Consider the following 23,088-nt stretch of genomic DNA (forward strand, 5'->3'; position numbering starts at 1 on the left):
AATATTGAAATAAATAAAATAAAATCAATACCAGTTTTGTTAGACCCGATGCGATGCGATAATAGTTATTTATTGCATCGCATGGTATTGTAAACGGCTTTCCGCGGATATAAGAATGTACCTGGTTTTAATCTTAAATATGATTGTACATTTTAATATTCATAGAAAACTGGATATAATACACAATTTTTCAGTATTGATGAGAACCGGTTCTAATCCACCGGATATTAATCGCTTTCGAAGCGATAATGGAAATGATTATTAAATTATTCCAGTAAACAAAAAAATTGCACACAATGTCTGCCAAGCTGTTCCAGAGATCTTAAGAAACATCACAAGGACATGAAGCCTTCATTGACGAATTTCCAGATTAATTTAGTTTTGTCTGTGTACATTACAGTGTCCCGTCCTAGAAATATTTTGTTGAAATTTTGGCCCCCAGCCAAAATATAGTTAATTTATGCCAAAAAATGACCCATGCAAAATTTGTCTTTGTAATGCAAAAATTGCGACGGTACAAGCACTTGGAAATTTTAAAGCCATTATTATGGAGGTAAAAAATTCATTGCATCAGAACTATGGCTTTATGGTGCTCCCAGGAAAGGCCTTGAGGAGTAGAATCAGGAAACTATTCAAAATATCTCGTTCCTAGCCTTAGAAATGACTAAAAAAACACCATTTTTTAGAGTTTATTGAGAATTGTCCAATTTGTAGAGGTTTTTTGAGATTTTCTCAGGTTTAAAACGAGATATTTTGAAATGGACAAAAGTTAAAATTTCAAAGTGCTTGTACCGTCGCAATTTTTGCATTGCAGAAAAATTATTTTGCATGGGTAATTTTTTGCATAAATCAACCATAGTTTTGCTGGGGGCCAACATTTGAACAAAATATTTCTAGGACGGGACACTGTAGTCTACATCATTGACATCTGATGAGAGGCCTAATTGATATCCTTCATCCAATAATTACGGGATTAAATATTTCATAAATTAAATCTTATATATTTGATATTTATAAATCAACTAATTTGTCTACAGCTAAATATAATGATTCATTATTACTTGGAACTTAAGGGATAAGACAATGGCCGATTAATTGACGTACATCCCCAATAAGTACACCTTGTGTAGAAAAACAATAAGGGTTGAAACGTTTGGACACTTAAGCTAATAAACCAACCAATAGAAATTCAATTAAAGTCCCCAATGTTTTTGAGCCAACAAATAAGAAAACGTTATCATAAAAATTTGAGGACTAGTGTAATAAACAGCCCAATGTGCCCACCTTCCCTGTCTTACACCAGATTATCATGTACTTCAACAAAGTGAAACTTGTAGCTGTCTAAAAAATGACCCAACCTGTTACCCCACCCCATCCCCACCTACTGGATGAACGAACTGACTAATAATGTCTATCTTAGTTTTTTTCCGCAATAATATCCACGTATATTCTGAATCCATTTTAAAAAGTTCAAAAACCAAACTGAATAAAATAGCTTATTCCATCTAGGCCTAGATATTATAACAAGCAATTCTACAAAAAATCAGGAAACCTTTGGAAGTTAGCTGGGGGTATATCTTGTTTTTTTTGCATGTAATTAAAGAGAGGTGGGTCCATTTGATTCCATCCTAGTCAGGGATCTTAAGGGATAAGACTATTGTTGCACATCCCCCATGATGATAAACTTTCTTTTTAGTAACCTTGCTCATATGGACCTAGTAATAGAATAGGAAAAAATAGAAGGGAACCTAGGCACTTTAGAATATTTCTAACCAATTATTGCAATCAGTGGCGTGCACAGAGTTTCGCCTCCCCATTAAGCTTAAATCATGGTGGGTGTGAGATGAACGGGATGGCTGTGTAATACGGAAAACAAGGGGGGGGAGGGGTATTATCAAATTGTCAGGAGGATATACACCCCCCCGGCCCCCTCCTAGGAGTCCATACAGTAACAGTATCAACATACTCAACAATAAAAGAAACATTCTCTGATTTTTTGTCACTTTCCTGAGGTTTAAAGGATGTGTGACTTTTTTAACTTTAACTTTAACTAACTTTTTTAATCTCTTGGCTATTTTAGGGCATTAGCGTAATTGGGGAGTGTCGGGATCCAGTCTGGACCAAACCTCGTCATAATAGAGACGCTAAAATTAGTACCTATGTAAGACGTGTGACGTACATCATTAGTAAAACTAAGGAGAATGCCTTGGCCCATAAACAGGCGCAACTTATTACCATAAACAGTTATGACTACCAGACAAAAAAATGGTTGTCTAGTGGGCGATTGGACCCTTTACAACGCAACAATAAGCCGTAGAGTATGTTCCAAGGTACGTGGAGAGGTCTAGAACCCAAAGCGACACCATGGGGGTAAAGGTCATCATCTCTTCCGCACGCCTTTAATTGCAATGTTATCTTTTCTGTAGACTTTTTATCTAATTTCATGATTTTTGTAAACAATAAAAAGATAAGTTTATTTTTATTTATATTTTTTATTAGTTTTTGTTTGTGTTTTGAAGGAAAACATGAAACTTGTCTTTTTCTGGGCATTGCTTCTTGCAGGTTATTAATTATTATTAATATTATTGACATTTTTTTGTTAGTTCCGAGGGGCCGAAAGTCCGGTCTAACAAAACTGTTTTTAATTTTACGATTTTTATTTTGATATTTATAATTTCATGGAAAACTACTTGCTTTTAATGATTTCTCGGTTTAGCTGGTTTATAATCTGGATATAAGCTGGATATTAATTGGCTTCTAATTCATACTTGAATAATAATTAACACATTTTTTATCTTATTATGATTAGTGGGAAAAAGATAAAGAGATCTTAAGGGATAAGACAATGGACAAAAAATTATCCATTATTAAAATTACTGGAAACTATTTGTACTATTTCATCAAGATTTATTAAATGTTTTTAAGCCAACAAATGAGAAAACTTTAATTAATCTAGAAAATTTAACGTGACATAGAATTTTGTCAAGTAGTAGCGCAGCAAGAGTTTTTCAATTGTTACAATTTATCAAGAGATAAAAAGCGCAAGGATACAAGTAAAACTATCATTTAAAACAAAAAGTCGTTAACTAGCTGCTATGTCAATAGTTAACTAGCTGCTATGTCAATAGTTAACTAGCTGCTATATGAATAGTTAACTAGCTGCTATGTCAATAGTTAACTAGCTGCTATGTCAATAGTTAACTAGCTGCTATGTCAATAGTTAACTAGCTGCTATATGAATAGTTAACTAGCTGCTATGTCAATAGTTAACTAGCTTTTATGTCAATAGTTAACTAGCTGCTATGTCAATAGTTAACTAGCTGCTATGTCAATAGTTAACTAGCTCCTATGTCAATAGTTAACTAGCTGCTATGTCAATAGTTAACTAGCTGCTATGTCAATAGTTAACTAGCTGCTATGTCAATAGTTAACTAGCTGCTATGTCATTAGTTAACTAGCTGCTATGTCAATAGTTAACTAGCTGCTAAGTCATTAGATAACTAGCTGCTATATCAATAGTTAACTAGCTGCTATGTCAATAGTTAACTAGCTGCTATGTCAATAGTTAACTAGCTGCTATGTCATTAGTTAACTAGCTGCTATGTCAACAGTTAACTAGCAACTATGTCATTAGTAAACTAGCTGCTATGTCAATAGTTAACTAGCTGCTATATCAATAGTTAACTAGCAACTATGTCATTAGTTAACTAGCTGCTATATCAATAGTTAACTATTTAGCTGCTATATCAACAGTGGCATCTTGAGAAACTTGTATGTGATGAAGAGGGGCATGGACGTTCAATTGGGGGGGGGGGGGGTACCCTCAAACCAATAGGCCCCAACATTGTTAGGAAAACATTTTTAGGGGGGAAATAACCCATCTCAACAGATTATTGCAATTTTACCCCCCCCCCCCCCCTAAATAAACTACGTCCTTGGGGTGGTGGTGTAAGTCGACTCTCCTCTTTCAATTTCAGTTTTAAATGGAAAAAAATTGTAGGATTTTTTTAAGGAAAAAATTCTCTTAGAAGGGTGGAGGTACCCGCTCCCCATAGATAGTTATAAAATACTTCACTGTTAAAGAAAATCAGTTTAGCACTAGTTTAGTGCACTAGGAAAATGGGGATAGATGTCACAGCTTTTAGCCTACCTTTTCTATTGACGTCATAGTAGAGGGAATAGAGAAGGAGAATTAAACCCCCTAGAAAAGAGATGGGTTACAGGGTACTTCCGGACGTCAATAGAATAGGTAGACCAAAAAGTGACATCTATCCCCATTTTGCTAGGGCACTATAGACAGCTTCGTTTAGGTGCCCAGGCTCGGGCCAATAATGGGACCTACAAATCTGTCCAGTCCTGTGCTGGAGACTGTGTGGTTCCTGCTGGCGAAACCTGGATCGTGGATCAGGTAATTTGGAGGATTTTGATTGGTAGAAAAGTTGGAGGCAAAAGGTTATTCTCTAACCACCGTGAATTCTATAATTCCGTTATTATTAGATTGGTGGTAACCTCCCCCAAAAAAGGTATAAACCTTCTCGGGACCAATAAGAAGCAATCTCGTAAAGGAGAACAATATCGGTTCAGCAGTTAGCGAGATTCTGTTTACAAACAGAGAGAAACACAGAAAAAGATCCAAAATTAATTTTCTTTCTTGTAAAATATGATTTTATCGTCAGTTCAGGAATCACTTTTTTACATGTAAAAAATGTCCCTCAATTAAAAAAAAATGGACCAATACATTATCGAATATAATACAAAGATTATAATTATATAATTATGTACACATGGATATAAAAAATATATGGATAAATAATCGTCAATATAGCTTGCTAATATGGACCTCATTTATTGGTCAGTTCGTTCATCCATTAGGAGGGGAGGGAGTTGAGTAAAGGATGTAGATTTTAGCCAACTGAAAGCATCACTTTATCAAAATACATGGAAATCTGGTGCAACATCCATGTAAAAATATATTGATGTACAAGGGTTTTATCATTAACTATTTTCTGCCCTGTACATATGGATATAGGATATACCTGGATGTATTGACAGGGGAAAATTTGCCGTCAATTTAGCTTGCTAATTTAGACCTCATTTATTGGAAATCTGTTGCAACATCCATGTAAAAATATCTCGATATATAAGGGTTATATTATCAACTATTTTCTTCGCTGTACAAATGTCATAATTATAAAAACAGTTTTTTATCTCAAAAAAATTATATTGTTAAAAGTGAAGCTTTTCTATAATTAGGGTCCGTCCGTAACGGTTAGCTCTTTTTTGTTTATTTAAACAGGTTAGAATTGTCCTGTCGATTTCAGACTTTGCATGCTGATTCCTGTAACAGTTAGGTACGACTTAGAAAGCATAGCAACTCTATAATCGTTACCAGATAGTCCGTATGTCCATTTAAAATAAGCTGATTTTTTTTACATTTTCACAACAAATTTTTGTATGTTAGAATTATCCTATTTATCTGATTTTTTGAATACTGATTTCTATTACAACAATGTACAATGTTAATAATGTTAATGTCGTGTGGGTGAGTTGCACCTGGACTGAACAGTCAACTTGTCAACTCAAGGCCAGACTCTTGGTCCTTCACCTCATACCCGTGGTACAGTACATTACAGACAACCAACCCTTTGATTGCACGATCTTTGTCTGGAGATCTTAACTGTGCATGGTAGTGAGTTGCGCCTGTTTGGGGCCAAGGCATTCCCCCTACTCAAACTCTTTTGATGTCCTGTGCCGAACAGAGCAGGTAGGTACCATTTTTAACGTCTTTGGTATGACGCGGATTCGAGTTTGCATCCTTCCCATCATTTCCCTTGACACTTTAATTAGGGCTTGTGGGTCATTTACACGTTAACCTTGTGGATGGTGAGTTAAGGTTTCGTGATTTTTGTCACGATATTATTGCGACTTTTAATGCAACCAAGGCACAGGACGTGGCGCTGTTTCGACAACGACACAATGAAGTCACATCAAATCCTAGGGGCTTTTCAGTCAACCTAGTATTTAAGGGTGACTCCCAGTAGATGAACTAACAAACGCTACTAACACACTAGCTAGCTACTACACAATGCTAGTCCACAGGGACTTTTCAGTCAACCTATGACTGAGCAAAGCTTTTCGATCACTAGTGTACCATGCCAAGGACCACACATGCATAACTGATTTAGGGCTAAGGCTTCCCCCCTACTCTTACTCCAAATCTCTAACGCCTGAAAGAGCAGCAGTAGGTACTAATTTTTACATCTTTAGTATTAATGCGGTCTGGGGACTCGAACCCGACACCTCCCCAACAGATAAGCGGACGTTAAACCACTGAGCCATATCTGCGGGTACAATGTTATAAGCGAAGCATCTCTATAATCAAGTCCTAAAAACGTCAGTATGTCCTTAAACAGTAATGTGTATTTAATCAAATCTATTTACAATTTTGTATAATATTATATTTATTCAGTTCTGACATTCTACAAGTGTTAATGTTCGTTTGTTAATGCTTCCATTTCACAGCTTTGCTTTTTTTTGATGTTGTCATCTTTGTTTATTCAACAGGTTAAACAAACAAATAAGTCTTAAATTTATTTGGTAAATATGCTACTGGAATAAATCAAATTTTAGATTCGAGTTAAAATTGATTAGATACAACTTGAATTTGAATGGTACTTGATGGTATTTTTAAAAATACAAAGCGGGAGGTAGGTTGTGCTAAAATTCCATAAAAGTGTAAGTTTTTAGGCCTAAAAACAGTAGTAGAATGATAATTTTCACTAAAAAAGTAAAAAACTAGAGGGAGAAAGAGTTAAATAACTTTATCTCCCCGTCGCATCAACCTTGTGCAACCTTTCTATTGGGTCATTAAAAATCAACCAATCATGTTGCTTTTATTAACACAGCCAAGTAGTAGAAAGTAATTTAGAAGCAAACAAAAAGGTCATTGAAAAAAGAAGGGAGGTAGTTGTCTGTGTATACATCTCTACTATACACTGTTAAAAATATTTTTTTTTTTAGCATCAGATAATACTATATATTCTTCACATTAATGTATAGTATCAATTTGTACGTTCTAGGAAAAAAACCTTATTACGATACAAGGAAGTTTCCAATACTATATTGAGTATTATATATTGTTCTGTGGAGTAACATGTAGTACTAAATAATGTATTTGTCTGTAGAGTATTATCCAATACGCTCTTTGGAATAAAATTCAATACAGTAGAAGTAAGTTTTTAATACTCTCCTTTGCAATTTTTGATACCCTCTATCATAATTTTTGATACGCTGTAGAGTATGAAACTGTTTTACTTTGGATGAAAGATCAGTTTATAATATATGATTATTATATGTACATATACATTTTATTATATCAACAAACATACCAAGCAGAGACATAAAACATTAATTTAAATGTAAATTTAGGAAAAAAATGACTTTAAAGATGTTTAGGGCTAAACAAGATCCTTAAAAATAAAAACTATGGTCAGTCATAATTACAAAAATCAAAACTATAAATCTGAGCATAAATAGTAACTTTTCATCTTTGTCTAAAACGACCAAGCATTGAAACACTTCCATGAGAGGTATGCACGATTGGTGTCTGTTTCAATTATTCTTTACAGTACAGATTCGTACCCTAGAAGGTATGAATAGTTACTATTTTAATAAACTAATCTCTGGCGTATTGTCTGATACTCTACAGCGTATCAAATAGTACTAAATTAATAAACATTTCTGTAGCGTATTTTCCGATACCCTACAGTGTATCAAATATTGCTTTTTTAATAAACTATTCTACAGCGTATTTTCCAGTACATTAGAGCGTATCAAATATTATTATTTTAATAAACATTTCTGTAGCGTTTTTTTTCAGTACCTTAGAGCGTATCAATCGATACTAAAAAATGTATGGGTTCTGTATAGTAATAATTATTGTGTTATATAGTATTACATAGTGTTATATATTAATTGTATAGTTGTAGCGTACTTACGGGTCCAATACTCTCCAAAGTATCAATTGATACTAAATAAAAAAATTAATTTTAACATTGTAGATCTGTTCAGGGGATATTATTTAGTTTGTGTATAAATAGAAAGATTTCTTGATTCTCTATTTATCTAAATATTATCACGTCATATATATTTTTTTTACAACTACCTAACATCTGCTCTATAACTTAATTTGCCCTTTTGTGTATTTGTTTTAGTGTTTAGCATTTTGAATCAGCAGGATATCCGGTATTCGGCTAAATATGTAACTGGCCCAACCCTACTATTTATATATTTAGAGTATTGATGTGAACACAATCACAGTGCATGGAACTCTGAGATGGGATGTCAATATTCCAGATATAACTGTCAGGTAAATTTTCCAGGTATAAGGTGTAACCAACAAGCGAAGTAAATCTTGTACCTGGACACAGTGTCGCAAAAATCTGTCATGTGACGTCATAAAAATGAGGAAGATGATAGGGAAAATGGTAAAAAAAAATCCCTCAAAAAAGAGATGGATAATACCTAATTGCATGACGTCACAAGGCTGATACACTTTATCCAGCTACGTAAATCTTAAATAATATGAGGGGAGTGGGATAAGAAGGTCGTGGAAAAATCAGTTGAAATTACCAAAAATACTGAAATTTTCACACAATTATGGCTGATCTTTCGAAAAAAAGTTGTTGCTGCGCTAATGAAATTCTTTTTATAGCCACCCCTCCCCCCTCCCTTGAATAAAAAATCAAGGGGGGCGTATTTGGGTGTGTGCTTAGGGAATGTTCTACATAATCAACAATCTGCAAAGTCCAAATGTAATAATTTGACTGGTAAAATTTGTGTTACTTTTTTACCTTGACACTTTTCTTAGATGATTTAGGGGGGTGTTACTGTTGACCCTTGTTAATAGAACTGTTGGGAAACCCCTTAAATTTGCCTTACATAACCCCCCCCCCCCTCCAAATAAATTTAACGCTTATGGCTTGTTGGTTGAGCAAGGATGATTGTTTGAGCTTGGAACACAAGCCCAACCTATGATTTCCCTATTTAATTAAATTTATTATTGTCTATATGTATATCTATAATTTATCTATCATTATTTCTAAATTACCTATTTTCTAGGACCTATGGCTTATTGGTTGAACAAGGAGGCTTGTTTGAACTTGGAAGCCAAGCCCAACCTATGATGAACAAGGCCACCATTTACATCAAGGATCCTATGTCACCTGATCTAGGTAAAACAATACTTTAAAATTTTGTTGTATTAATTTTAGTAGTGAGACTACTCTATAATTTACTTTGATTGTCTGTTCGTCCGCCAGTCTGTTTGTCCTTTCATCAGTCTGTAAAGCATTTGGGGAAATATGTTTTTCTCAGGTGCTATTCAGGATACACTGCTGATTTTTTTGCAAAGATTTCTGATATCAATAAACATCTAGTATGTAATTTACAGTGTTGTGGATCCGGATCTGGATCCGTAAGGATCCGCACTTTTTTGAGTCCAAGGATCCGGATCCGGATCCTGGGGTATAAATTTATGAAAAAATCTACCTAAATTTATATAAAATAGTCACGTACAAATTTTGAAAATCAGACATTCTCGTGATGAGAGCCAATCTTTAAGGTTTAGGTTCAGACTTGAAAATTAAAAGTATTTTTGACTTCGAGATTAAAGAATAAATATGTTTTGAAAAATTTGGTGATTTTATTTTTAGTGTCAAGGATCCAGACTGACCAAATTTGGAGGAGCCGGATCCGCATACAATCAATGCGGATCCGCAACACTGGTATTTGTGAGTCAGACATACTACGCGCGAAGTATTAAAGATATAAAAATACATGTTAAAGGTTTCGTGATTGTTTGAAAATGAATTTAGTCTTCACTGCAACACATATTCCTTAAATTACCTGATGTGTATTCACATCAATAATTTTTGCAAGGATATCAAAAATGTACATATGTATAATAATAAGATCAAAACCAGCAAAGTTTATGTTATGAATATTAGACCTGTTACTAAAAATATACTTTTTGAATTTAATTCTTCTGCTGATCTAAAAAGTTAGTGTAGGGGCCTAGAAATAAATATACAAAATTTCATCTCTCTATCTCTACTGGCTTTCTAGCACCAGGCCTCTAAAAAATCAACAGATAACGGTAGCACTTCGGTTTTAACAATTTCTCAGCAATGTGCAGGTTTTTAGCTCTTCTGCATATTTCAAATTAAACATAAAAGGCCAAAGATATGATATCCAATAAATCTTTTGTCAAAGTCTAAAACTAGCGCCGGTCACTTTTGTAAAAAAATGCTGAAAAATGTTAAAAAACAGACATCGCCAGCGCTAGGTACGATTCAAAGATAGCACAGCATACTTTTGACACAACAATCTTAAGTGCATTTTAAAATTTAAAAAATATGCAGAAACACCTAAATCAATCTCCCAGCCATTCTCGTATGTATTTGAAATTTTTGTATGAAAGAACGGGATCTTAAAAATAACCTTTTTAGAGGCCTGGCGCTAGGAAGGAAGAGATAGAGAGTTGAAATTTTGTACATGTATCTCTAGGCCCCTAAAGCAACTTTTTAGGTCAACAGAAGAATTAAATTCGAAAAAGTGTATTTTGAGTAATAGGTCTAATGAGTATATATGTAATTCAAACTTCTAGTGATTTACCTAAATTTGAATAATGAATTATTTTCAGCTGCTCATCCATCCGTTGGACAGAGGTACTTTGTCACGCATGGAGAAGGAAAAATTGAAATGCATGGAAGGTAAAGGGGACTATGCACGATGCTGTACATATTGGTGCAAAAAATGGGGACAATTTTTAAATTGATTTGACGGGGCTGTTTATTTACGTCACAAGTGAGGGGAAAGAAAAGGGAAGGAGGAAAGAAACCCCCTAGAAAAGAGATGGGGGTATGACGTCACACGCCAAAACAATTTGAAATTTGTCCCCATTTTTTGCACCAATACGTACAGCATCAATATGCACGAACGAGAGTAAGTGATTCTAAGCACCTTCCAGCAGTGATTCTAATTTTTGTTGTTGTGAATATATTAGGGTTATATTTGATATAGTTAAGTTTTACCAAGGTTTTCTATGAATAAAACTGTGAATTGCTGTATATTACTATTGTACACCAATAAAACTGTTACATTATTACAAGCTACCATATCTTTTTCTAAATTTATATTTTCCATTGAAAAAGTTTACTTTTGTGTCACATCAGTTTGATTCAGCAAAACATTTGAGGATATATAGCTAAAAAATGCTTCACATTTCAAAGTTTTTTTCATACTTATATTCTAAAATTGATATAACGACATTAAACATAATCCTAGTATATTCACCAAAAAACATATATAATCTCTGCTAGAAGGTGCTTTGAATCACTTGCTCTCGTTCGTGCATACTCCTCTTTTAATTTGATTGAAACACCGCAGTTGGAACAATCCTACCACATAGTTGGAAAGTTAATCAAGGTTCTTTTTTTAATTTGTAAGATAAGTCAGCCATAAATAGTTGAATTTCCTATATTCAATTTCTTATTAACAAAATATTTGTCTGCTAGCAATTCTTTTTTAAGTTGGAAGTTCTATAGAGATTAGGTTAGAATTGGTCGCTGCACAAAAATGTCTGATATTTATGATTAACCTTACATATTTTTAGAAACAGTTTATTTTTGCTTAAAAACATCAAAATAATTGAAAGATTTAATATTTCTACTCGTTTTTAGACCTCTGGCCCGTACCTGGAGTGAACTGGATAGAAATCATGCTGCTGGTGACACAACTCTACATTTGAAAGGTACTTTCTACAAGGGAATTTAAGGTTTAAAAAACTGTTATAAGTGTCTATCAATCTCTAACTCCCACCCCCTTACTTATGAAAAAAAATGAAATATAGGTGGTAGTTTTTTTTCTAATCCTAAAACCTACACTGAAGGAAAAAAAAATTATGGATTAAAAATTTTCTATTATATTTTCTTAGATGACCCCGTGGCAATTGGCTGGCAATGTTGCCAACCCTTTGTCTTATGATTTTTCTTTAGATGAACCCGTGGCAATAGCAATATTGCTAACCCTGTTTTTCATAACGTTTTTTAGATGACCCCGTGGCAATTGGCTGGCAATGTTGCTAACCATTTGTCTAATGATATTTTTTTAGATGACCCCATGGCAATGGGCTGGCAAGTTGGAGACAGGGTTGTTGTGGCAACTACTACAAGGTTATAGATAGATAGCAAGATAACAAGGATGAGAGCATAAAAGCTAATTTTCACAAATGAAAAAGTAAGACAAACGAACCAATAAAACGAACTTAGTCTAAACCAAAAAATACTTGAATAATGTAAGCTTAAAATGGACATGCTTATATGAAATATGGAGAAGCGTTGTCAAATTGTCCTGGGAATCTTTAATGAAAAACTCAGTAATGATCATAAAGTTGCTATGCTTTTCAAGATGTACCTAACTGTTTCAGGAATCATCATTAAGTTTTAACAATTTATGCATATTAATTACAAATGATATCCTATCCAATAATGTAAAGTAGTAAGTTTTTTTGTCTGCAGCTTAAGATTTCGACAACTACTAAACTTTTTTTTGTCTGTACCTTAAGATTTCAATAACTACTAAACCTCATAATTCTTTGAATGGTTTTATGCTATTTTTCTAGGTTTTAGCCGTTGGATGTTTTTAGGCTATTTTTGCTCCTTTCTCTACCCCTTGCAATAAAAAGTGACTTGATGCAAGGGATGCAGCCGCCAGGATTATATAAAGTAGGCTAGGGGCAAGGCAACTAATTACTTATCTAAATATAATACAAAGTAGAATGATGTCTGTCTGTTTGTAGCGAAGGATCTCGCTAACCGCTGAACCGATCGGGTTCTCCTTTACAGGGTAGCTTCTCATAGGTCCCGGGAAGGTTTATAACTATTTATTTGGGGGGGTGGGACACTCCTAACCCCTCCAAAAAATGAAAAATACCTCCACCTCAAAAAAAATAAATTTTAAAAAAATTTTCTTTAAAATCTAAAATACGGAAAATTAGTTTGATAAAACCTCTTGGGGCAAAGCCCCTATAGGCTAAGGGCGAAGCCGATAGTATGCTATGAAGTGCTAGTCCACCTACCTAATTGGGAGATTCCTATACCCTTTAATATACAAATTCACATATTAATGTGATATTCATTGTAGTGCAGTTTTCATTACAAAATAGAAAATGGAAAATACATAGATAGCTTGTTATTCTATAAATACAAAGTAGAATGTTGTCTGTCCGTCTGATCGAAGCTTAAGATCTCGGCAACCGCTGAACCGATTGAATTTTACTCTTCATGAAATATATACAGTGTGTTTTTTTTTATGAGCACTTTTTTGAAAGCAATTTTACCCCACTTATAGTTATCAGAATTTAATGATTAATGGCTTATTTTCTTCGTTTTTTAAGGGAAATTATGAAACAACAAAAAAAATTACAGTTTTTGTTGAAAAAGTACAGTAAAGTTGAAAATTAAAAACTTAGGTGTCAACATCTAAAAATGGTTTTAGCGCATTTTTCTTATGCTCAAATAATCAACCTTTTGCAAGAATGGCTGCTAAACACTTCAAAGTTGAGATATAGAGCTAAAAATGTATACAGATACTATTATGGACATGTACTAGAACATATCAAAGTTTGAAGGTCATATCTCAACCAGGGAGGGAGTACTGGCCCCCCAAAGTCGACTACAGAAAATCCATTTTTTAAAGAAAAATGCGCTAAAACCATTTTTATATGTTGACACCTAAGTTTTTAATTTTCAACTTTACTGTGCTTTTTCAACAAAAACTGTAATTTTTTTTGTTGTTTCATAATTTCCCTTAAAAAACGAAGAAAATAAGCCATTAATCATTAAATTCTGATAACTATAAGTGGGGTAAAATTGCTTTCAAAAAAGTGCTCATAAAAAAAAAACACTGTATCTACTGGTCCTGTGGTGGTTTTAGGCTATTTTCTTGGGATATGGGACACCCACAACCTCCCCCCCCCCCCAAAAAAAAAACAAAAAAATCCCCCATCTGTTTTTTTGCTAATGCATATAATAAAAACATTGGTGCTGCACTATCACTTTTTTTAAATTACCTTTTTGGGCAAAGCCCCTAGAGGCTAGGGGCGAAGCCGCTAGTTGAATGAAAAGAACGAATAGAAATATCTAATTGATTCAAATCATATACTTTTTTCAGAGGAGATTCTACCCTGCATACAATTACTTCTATCCAACAAGGATCTGTTGGTATAGATACTCCTCTCACTGCGGAACACTGGGGAGGATTCCGGGATATTGCAGGATACAGGTATACATTCTAGAACAGGAATAAACCAGTTTTATTAGGCCAGAGTGAACGAAGGCCCGAACTAACAAAACTGGTATTAATTTTCTAGTATTCATTCGAAACCGATTAACATCTGGTAGATTAGAACCGGTTCTCATCCATACGAAAAAAACTATGTCTAGCTTCGTATTATACCCAGTTTTTTATGAATATAAAAATGTACAAACATAAGATTAAAACCAGTTTTTTAGCTTTAGCCTTTTGGCATCTCAGGGCTAGAAAAAAAACTGGTTTTAATCTTACAACCGTACATTTTATATCCGTGGAAAGCTGTTTATAATACGATGCGAGAAATAACTATTACACTTTTTATTTTGATATTTGTGGAAAATTATCTTTCATGCGATGCTATATATGATTTTTCAATGTGGCTGAGAAGCGGTTCTTATCCAGTGGATGTTGATTGGTTTCGAAGCCATACTGGAATTTTTTTGCTTAGTTTTTTCCATATTAGGGTAAAACACTACAGGGAGAAAGGGTTAAATAACTGTATCTCCCCATTGCAACCACCTTGTGCAACCTTTCAATTAGGTCATTGAAAATCAACCAATGGTGTCGCTTATGTTAACCCTTTACAGTCGGGCCCCTTGTCGCACCTTAATCGGTCGGGGGGGGGGGGGGGGGGCGTTCAACGCCCCCCCCTAATTATCTCAGTTCCTATTAGAGCTAGAGGGCTAAATTTTTTTGTGCAAGTCCCCTGTTTGATAATGAATTTCCGACCTTTTATAAGTCTAAGTCAATTTTCGCTTCCTTCACCCTTTTATTTAACAACCTTTGTTTTTAGGTCTTTTTTTTTATTTAAAAATTCAAACGGCTGTAATTTTCTTATTTTTGAATCTAGAAGAAAAATTTTTTCCCAGAAAATGTTTATCTTTATGTAAATTTTACATTAGAAATATCAAAATATAAATTTCAGCGGCCGCAGCTGTACTTGGCAGCTGCCAGCCGCCGCAGTCGGCGGTTGGCGGGAAAACGGCGGCGGATCTTCATGAAATTTTAATACGTTATGTAGACATGTAAGAAAAGCCTAAGTTTAAAATTTGAAGTATCTAAGTCAAAAATTGCGGCCACAGGAGCCTTTTAAAGATTTCTGGAGACCTGGAGGATCAGGACCTGCAGGATCAAACCTGGAACCTGAAATTAACTTGAATACCTGTATTTCATATAAAGATGAACTACTAGAGGATTTTTCAGTATTTTGGTATGATAAAATGCTTTGTTTTAGTCAAAAAAATATTTTTGCTCTTTACCTGGATGACCCTGCCAGGTTTGCTGGCATCCTGTGCCCGCCAGGATAGAGATATTTAAAAAATTCCAACTCTCAGTTATGTGTCATACCCATACTTAAAAAGTCAAGCAGTTTGGGCTCTTTATCTTTCACACACAGAAAATGAGATAGAAAAAACTGGATGGGGGGGCGTTCAACGCCCCCCCCCCCCCCCGACCGTTAAGGGTTAACACAGCCAAGTAGCAGAAAATAATTTAGAAGCAGACGAAAGAGGTCTTTGAAAAAGGAAGGGGGGGTAGTTGTCTGTTTATACATCTGTTTTTCCCATTATAATCTGCTATCGCATGTTAGGCTAAAGTCTAAACTACATAAATTTACAATATCAAATTTATGGGGGGGACTGTCATTGTGATATCCAGCAAAAGTACAGAAGATGTATTTTCGTCAGTGCAATTTAAAAATAGTGGATATATTATTTTTAGCTGTATAATTGTACAATATACATAATAGCTAATTTCATATAAAAATATTCAAATACATATATTTTGGGGGCGGATACCGTCACCATTGCAAGAAAAAATACCCCCACCCCCAAGTTAAGAATACACAAAATGTACATTGTTAAATTAACTTTCTGTATGAAAATTCTCTTTTTTCATAGGCTGAATTATCAGGGATCTAAAGGGATGAGACAATAGCCGTTAAATTGATGTACATACCCCATGATGATACACAAAATTACTCCTTTTAGAGATTACAACTAGTTTTGACACTTTTAACACTCAACTTCATGATCAACCAAAATTCAATAAAAGTTCCCAAAAGTTGTTAAGTTAAAGAATAAAAACAGTTATTATAAAACTTTGGGGACTAGTGTAATAAAATTATCTCTTTGAATTTTACACAAGTTCAAACCTTTAATCCTTCAATAAGAATTTTTTTTATGTATTCTTTCAATATTATTTGATGAAAATTAAACATTGACAGTATCATATATTCTTATTTCCAGTATGACTTCCAACCCGATTTTTTTCCGTTGGATTAGAACTTGTTCTATGCTATACAGAAAAAATTATGTATCGTATAGTACTATAGCTAGTTTCCTACGAATATCAAAATAGAAATCATAATATTAAAACTAGTTTTATTAGACCAAGCCTTTTTATAATCTTGTAACTTTTTAATTTAATATCCGTAAAAAGCTGTCTTTAATATAAAACGAAAAATAACTATTCTGTTATTAATCCAATGCTTAATCAATGAGTAATCATTCAATATAATCAATTCAATTTTGTAAATCAAACCTAATAATATTATTTAGATATGAATTAGTGGGAAATATATCTTCAAATTTCTATCCATGTACACACTTCAAATCTCCCCTACAGTTTTTGCAGCCCAGCTACTCTATAGTTCACTCAATAGTTAGGTTGAGTCTGTTATTTCATAGCAACGTATTATATCCAGTTTTCTACAAATATAGAAATATACAATCATAAGATAAAAAACGGGTTTTAATCTTATCATTGTACATTCTATATCCGCGGAAAGCTGTTTATAATACGATGCAAGAAATAACTATTCCTAGATTTTGGATGGCTGCAGAGGTTGCAAACTTGGACAGAAGTATTCTCATCACTGGAGACTCTCAGAGATTTGATGGTGGTGGTGGTAAGAATTTTCTTGGCAACGCCTCTTGAGGGCCATTTCTTTGTATTTTCACAGTATCTTTTCTCTTATTTCCAGCCCCTGCGGGGACGAAGCCCAATCTGTCCCACTTTTGAGCAAGACGATTCCCTTTTCTCCCAACACTTTTGAAGAGATTTTCTTTCCCCCCCCCTTCCTTTTTCTTTTCCCTTTATATGACGTCATATAGGAATCGTCTTGGCAGATTGGGCTTCGTCCCTGCGGGGGGCTCTAATCCTGCGGGGACAATTGTCTAAGCCTGTGGGGCAATCACCTAACCCAATGTAACTTAACCTAACCTAAAATAACCTATTAAAAGCAGTTTTTAAAGATACGACGAATCGCACCTTAAGAGGCTTTGCCACGAAAGGGACTATACCCAAAGTTTCTGCTCATGAAATACAAATTTGCCTTTTCAATCAACTCCCTTAATACATTGTTATGTAAATCATTTCTTCTAAAAAGATAAACCAATTTTTGACAGGAAAAAGTTAGAGGCACATAGGTTATCTTCATGTAGCTAATTAAGAATGTATATTTGTTTGAAAATCCATCTTGGAATTTTAGGTTTTGGTTGGCACGGAGGAGCTTTTATGAAGGAATGTCATCAAATAATATTTTTGAGTATTTGTAATACAAAAGAAGAAAAACATATGTACAGTGGGATCTTTTGCCAAAAAACGGGACATTAAGGGTAGACAAAAGTAAACATCAATAAAAAAGCTTGTATTTGACGAAATGATGTAATTTCTTTTGCTTTAACTCAAAAATAACATAAATTTTGCTCCTGTTAACTTCTAATGTGCATTTGGTAAGTACGTCTGGTGGTTTTGGAGGAGCGAAGCTACCCTATTTTTAAAAAATCTATAAACCTTCATAACTTTAGTTAGGATAGGAATATTTTAACAAAATAAACGTCTATGTAAATATTTCTTCAATGCAAACAATGTTTGTGAACATGAATATAGCGTCAGGTGCACCCAGTTCGAGTCCCGGCATTTTTAGGTAGGTCCAGTATAAGTAAAATAGGACACTAATAAGGCATGTTTTCTAATGTTTTTTTTACAGATATAAACAACAATAACATAATTTTCAAAACACTTTTGATTTTGTGTTAATACCTTTATTCTAAGTCTAGCTATCTTCATTTAAAGTTTGTATAAGAATATAAACATAATTGCTTATATTATATTCTCTCTCAAACGTATATTTCTCTATCTCTCTCAGACGCATATATAATGTTTTTGCAATATTATAATTAATCCCCGAATTTGAATTTCTGCTGAACCAAAACCAGTTAGAAATACAATTTTTTTCAGAACACATGAAATTTAGCAAATTTAAGTGCTAAAATAAAAGTATTTATAAGTCATCTTTTTTTAAGGACTCCTTGTTCCCTTAAATGTCCATTAAAACCGCGAGAACGGCAAAAATCGTTAAAAATCACACCTACGGCGGCAAATAACGGCGAAACGGTTGGCCGGAGGCAAAAAATGCATAAGTAAAGAAAGTTCCGCCTCAAAAAGTTAGAAAACATTGCAGAGATGACTTTGGGCTCTAAAATGACTCCTTCCCCCTCTAACGAGGAAAAATTTCAAATTAACAAGAACAAAATTGTTCAAACCATGCAATGTAAAATGCTCAATTACTCAAAAACGGCCGGGAGGCCCCAGGTTATGAAAACTGTTTTAAACACAATACATGTTGCATATTAATATTATCATTGCAAAACCCGGGGCATCCTGGCCGTTTTTGGGTAAAATGGAGAAAACTGATTTTTTGGGGTTAAAAATCTTAATATTTTTGGTGAAATTTTCTCACAAAATGTCAATTTACACCACCAAAAAAATATTTTTTTTAAATTTTTCTTTAATTAGACATTGGTACAGGTATCTGAAAAGTACCTCAATCAAAAATTATTTTCATAAGATGAACATAAATGTATTTTTTGTTGCTTTGAAAAAATTGTGTAAAAAAATCTGGAAAATCATCAAAACTGAAAAGAAATTTTTCACTACCTTTTTTAAAAATGGCATAAATCCGCCAAAAATGAATATTTTTTAAAAATTTCTTTTCTAGCTGTCTACTTACAGCCATTATTAATTCCTAGGATAGATAAAAGTCAATTTTAAATTTTTTGGATGTCCCACTGGATCCCACTGTGATATGTCAAAAAAACCTTCTTGCCTTCTCTATAAAATAGAACAAATGGCATACTACAGGCAAATAACAACTCTTATAACTCTAATTGATGATGTCAATGATGAATCAGGCTCCACATTATTCTGGTGAAGTTGGAGTTTTTACATCCAGATATGTCAGAATGGAAAAATGTGGTCAGTTGGATGTTCTGGGAAGGTAAACAGAATTTTGACCAACAATTTAAATTGATTTAAATACAAGGGATTTTTAGATTTTTTTTACTCTGTATTAAGACTGTCATATTATATAACATTTTTATCATGACATTTAGCTTTCTGGATCTATCCGTAATTTTAAATTAAAAATGTTTTCTTAGATTTACAGATTAAAAAAAGGTTTTGAAATTATTTATTTTAGATATTGTGTTCACATGCATGTTAACAGAAACTGTCCCGAATGTGTTATACAGGTATCCTTGTAATAAAGTAACAGGATGTTTGTCTGTCTGTTTGTATATATGTTTGTACTGAAGGATCTCACTAACCGATGAACTGATTGGGTTATCCTTAACAGGATAGCTTCTTATACCACCACCCTCCCAAGAGAAATCGCCCCTTGAAAAAAAAATACTCCCCCCAATTTTTTTTAAACTAAAAAAAGTTGGTTGGGTTGGGGTTGGTTGCATCCCCCAAACAAAAATTTTTTTTATTTACTTTTAAAAAAAATCTAAAATAAAAATTTGTTTTTGGATTCAACTCCCATCTCCTTAAGTGCACCTAGAGGCCTCTAGAGGCATAGCTGCTGGTATATATCAACCTATAAAGCAATAAATTAACTGTGTGTATTTCCATGAGATCTTGTGTAGTGATGAAAGCCGAAATAATTGACTAATTAGGGACGCTTAACATTGGACATTTTTTACATTTTTTAACTAAAATTAAATGTGGAGGGAATTTACATCAGTGTTCTTGGTTATACCACTGTAAATTAATAATATTATTGTATATTTTAACATATGGTATTACAGGATAAGTAATAATTTTGCTTGCTAGAAATGGATTAATATTTAGGGAAATTCTTTTGTTGAATCCTACCAGTCAGGAATCACTCTTCATGGAGTCCACAGAACTCTTGTTGACAACAATGTTGGTTATGACAATAGGGGAGTGGGTGTTTATACTGAAGATGGTAATGAAATGTACAACATTATCAGCAACAATGTTTTTATATGTCATGATATCTACTACTGCAGAATTGAATGGCAAAATGTTTTGGGAGTTGCACCTGCACAAAAAGAAGGTGGTATCTTCATGTTTGGAATGCAGAATGATGTCATTGGTAACCATGTTGTTGGTCATGAACAAGGCTTGTGGGCTCAGGGTGCAGCTCAAAATGATGGTAGACCAATGGGCTTTTCCATGGGCTTGGTGTGCAATCAGTTTACTCCTTTTGGCAAGATTCAAAGGAATGTGTTTCATGATTGTCAGAGATTTGGAATGTATGTTGACTTCCAATGGCCAAGAAATGTAATCCAGGATGATAATGGTTTGGTTTCAAAGATTCCTTTTGAATACAAACCAAGCTGTGATGAATTTACATCAGATGGACATGATAATGGTGTTACTGTACTCATTGAGGATCAATTTGACTGGCACAACACTTTTGTTGGTGGTTACTTCTTTGGAGATATCTCATGGGTTAGATATACCAGTGTCAACAATGTCCATGCTTTATATTGGAAGATCTCAAAAAATTTTGCCAACCCAGCAGATTATCATATTAAGGATTCAATTATTGTTAATGACCCTAATGATCATATTGGACAATTATGGATGCTTCTTCCTGGAGGAAACTTTCAATTTAAGATGAAGAATGTCACTTTTGCTGGAGGTCCATCAGTTTATGGTGCTGGTGTACTAAATGCTCCTCAACATTGTGGATTACCTGAATACAACAATGGCATCCATGGAGCTAAATGCAATGTTCAGATAGTATTGGAGGATGTAGACTTCTCTGGTGTGCTTACAACAATTGATGAAAGAGTATTGACTAAGTTTGGTGCTAGTGGTGGAAACCCTGTTGCCCCAATGTATATTGCTAAAGACAGTTCTCTAGGTGGACACAGAACTGTTGTTAGCCCCTACCTGAATGGTTTTGCAAATGTACCTGGTTGTCATGGTCCTGATCCAGAGTATAGTGGCTATGTTTGTGATGAGAGTGTTACAATACGCAGAATGACAATCTGGGCTCCTGACATGGGAGATCTTCAATTGAGGGGACCTGGCTATGATGTTGGACCTGACTTCGGGGATCCGATTCATGGAGCCAATGGTGGTGTTCTTAAACATGATTTAAAGCATGATTATTACCCAAGCATGTCTGTAATGGAAGGTAGTGGATATGCTGCCAATGTTGTTATTGGTGAATCCTACACACTTGAAATGCTTCATTGGGTTGGAGACATTGTTGTAGAGGTGTCTGAACCTAATCTTGCAAGAGACTTTGGTGCCTCTCCAGAACAAGAAGGAATTACATTGACTATAAAGCTCAGTGATGGAAAATCATTTACTTGTTATCCAAATGCTGGTGAGTCCAGATTGTATCATGGTTCTTCTCATGTGGACAAAAGAGCTCTAAGGTCTGGCAGTATGGGAGAGTGTTCTGAAATGTTTAGAGAAGCAACTGGTCATGGACTTAGACCAACAATTCCAACTGTTACACCATCTGGTGATTGTGGATGTCCTGGAGCAGAATATGATCCAAGCTGTAAGCTAGGTGGAGCTGGTTGTAGTGCTTGTGGAATTGATTTCTGCAGATTTTGTGGTGGACCAGATGGACAACCTTGCAGATACACAACTTCAAGTTTTACAGATCCACCTACAACACATGGACCTGGTCCCCAGACAACATCACAAGGTCCAGGTCCTCAGACAACAACAGCTAACAACCCGACATCCAATCCTGGTTGTGATTGTGATGGAGCTATGTATGACAACAGATGTGCTGATCCCGGTAATGATCCTTATGGTGGTCTTGGTTGTATGGCTTGTGGACATGAAAATTGCAGATTTTGTGGTAATGGAAATCTTCCTCCTTGTGGGGCAACCACATCAGGTCCTGGTCCTCAAACCACATCAAGTTATCAGCCTACATCTAACCCTGCTGGATGTGATTGTGATAGAGCTGGGTATGATACTAGATGCAGTGATCCTGCTAATGATCCTTTTGGTGGTCTTGGCTGTATGGCCTGTGGAAATGAAAATTGCAGATTCTGTGGATTTGACAATATGCCTCCTTGTGTCTAATTATTTTGTTTATGATAAAATATTCTTTCAATGTGTTTTTCTTATTAATTCAAGTTTCAAGATGCTTAAATGCATATTTATATAAAATAAATTTCTTATTTCACTGTGCAACAATAGCAATTATTATTTTCAAGACAAGTACATCTATATCTCTTAACTATATTTTTTATTAAACCTCCTCTTAGGATTTCATGAAAAAAGATTTCATTATCTAACACCTACAACATTTTGCAAACAAAAAAGTAGTGTTTTATATATTTTTTTAGGGAAACTCAATAGTTGAATCATACCAAGCAACAGTTACTTTACATGGAGTTCACAGAACATTAATTGACAACAATGTAG

The 23,088-nt window shown here is 34.3% G+C and overlaps 1 protein-coding gene across 1 annotated transcript; it reads left to right on the forward strand.

The window, feature by feature from the left end:
• Positions 1–2,478: 2,478 nt before the first annotated feature.
• LOC145331931 (uncharacterized) lies at positions 2,479–22,854 on the forward strand. Its single transcript, XM_080176805.1, has 13 exons — positions 2,479–2,562; positions 4,311–4,408; positions 8,295–8,368; positions 9,121–9,233; positions 10,703–10,772; positions 11,742–11,812; positions 12,173–12,233; positions 14,233–14,343; positions 17,199–17,281; positions 17,864–17,893; positions 19,567–19,654; positions 19,856–19,907; positions 20,509–22,854. The coding sequence occupies exons 1-13, from the start codon at positions 2,526–2,528 to the stop codon at positions 22,741–22,743; spliced, it is 3,123 nt and encodes a 1,040-aa protein (XP_080032931.1). The 5' UTR covers positions 2,479–2,525; the 3' UTR covers positions 22,744–22,854.
• The last annotated feature ends 234 nt before the right edge of the window (positions 22,855–23,088 follow it).

The sequence above is a fragment of the Acartia tonsa genome, chromosome 11, assembly GCF_053477335.1.
Source record: "Acartia tonsa isolate MP-2025a chromosome 11, ASM5347733v1, whole genome shotgun sequence".
In the NCBI taxonomy this organism is placed as follows: Eukaryota; Metazoa; Arthropoda; class Copepoda; order Calanoida; family Acartiidae; genus Acartia; species Acartia tonsa.

What these genes read in the sequence shown, in the direction of transcription:
- LOC145331931 (XM_080176805.1), top strand. Translation starts at nt 2,526, where the DNA reads ATGAAACTTGTCTTTTTCTGGGCATTGCTTCTTGCAG. An exon ending in GTTGTGGCAACTACTACAAG is followed by an intron (nt 12,234 to 14,232) that starts GTTATAGATAGA and finishes TACTTTTTTCAG; the next exon opens with AGGAGATTCTACCCTGCATA. An exon ending in CGGGATATTGCAGGATACAG is followed by an intron (nt 14,344 to 17,198) that starts GTATACATTCTA and finishes AACTATTCCTAG; the next exon opens with ATTTTGGATGGCTGCAGAGG.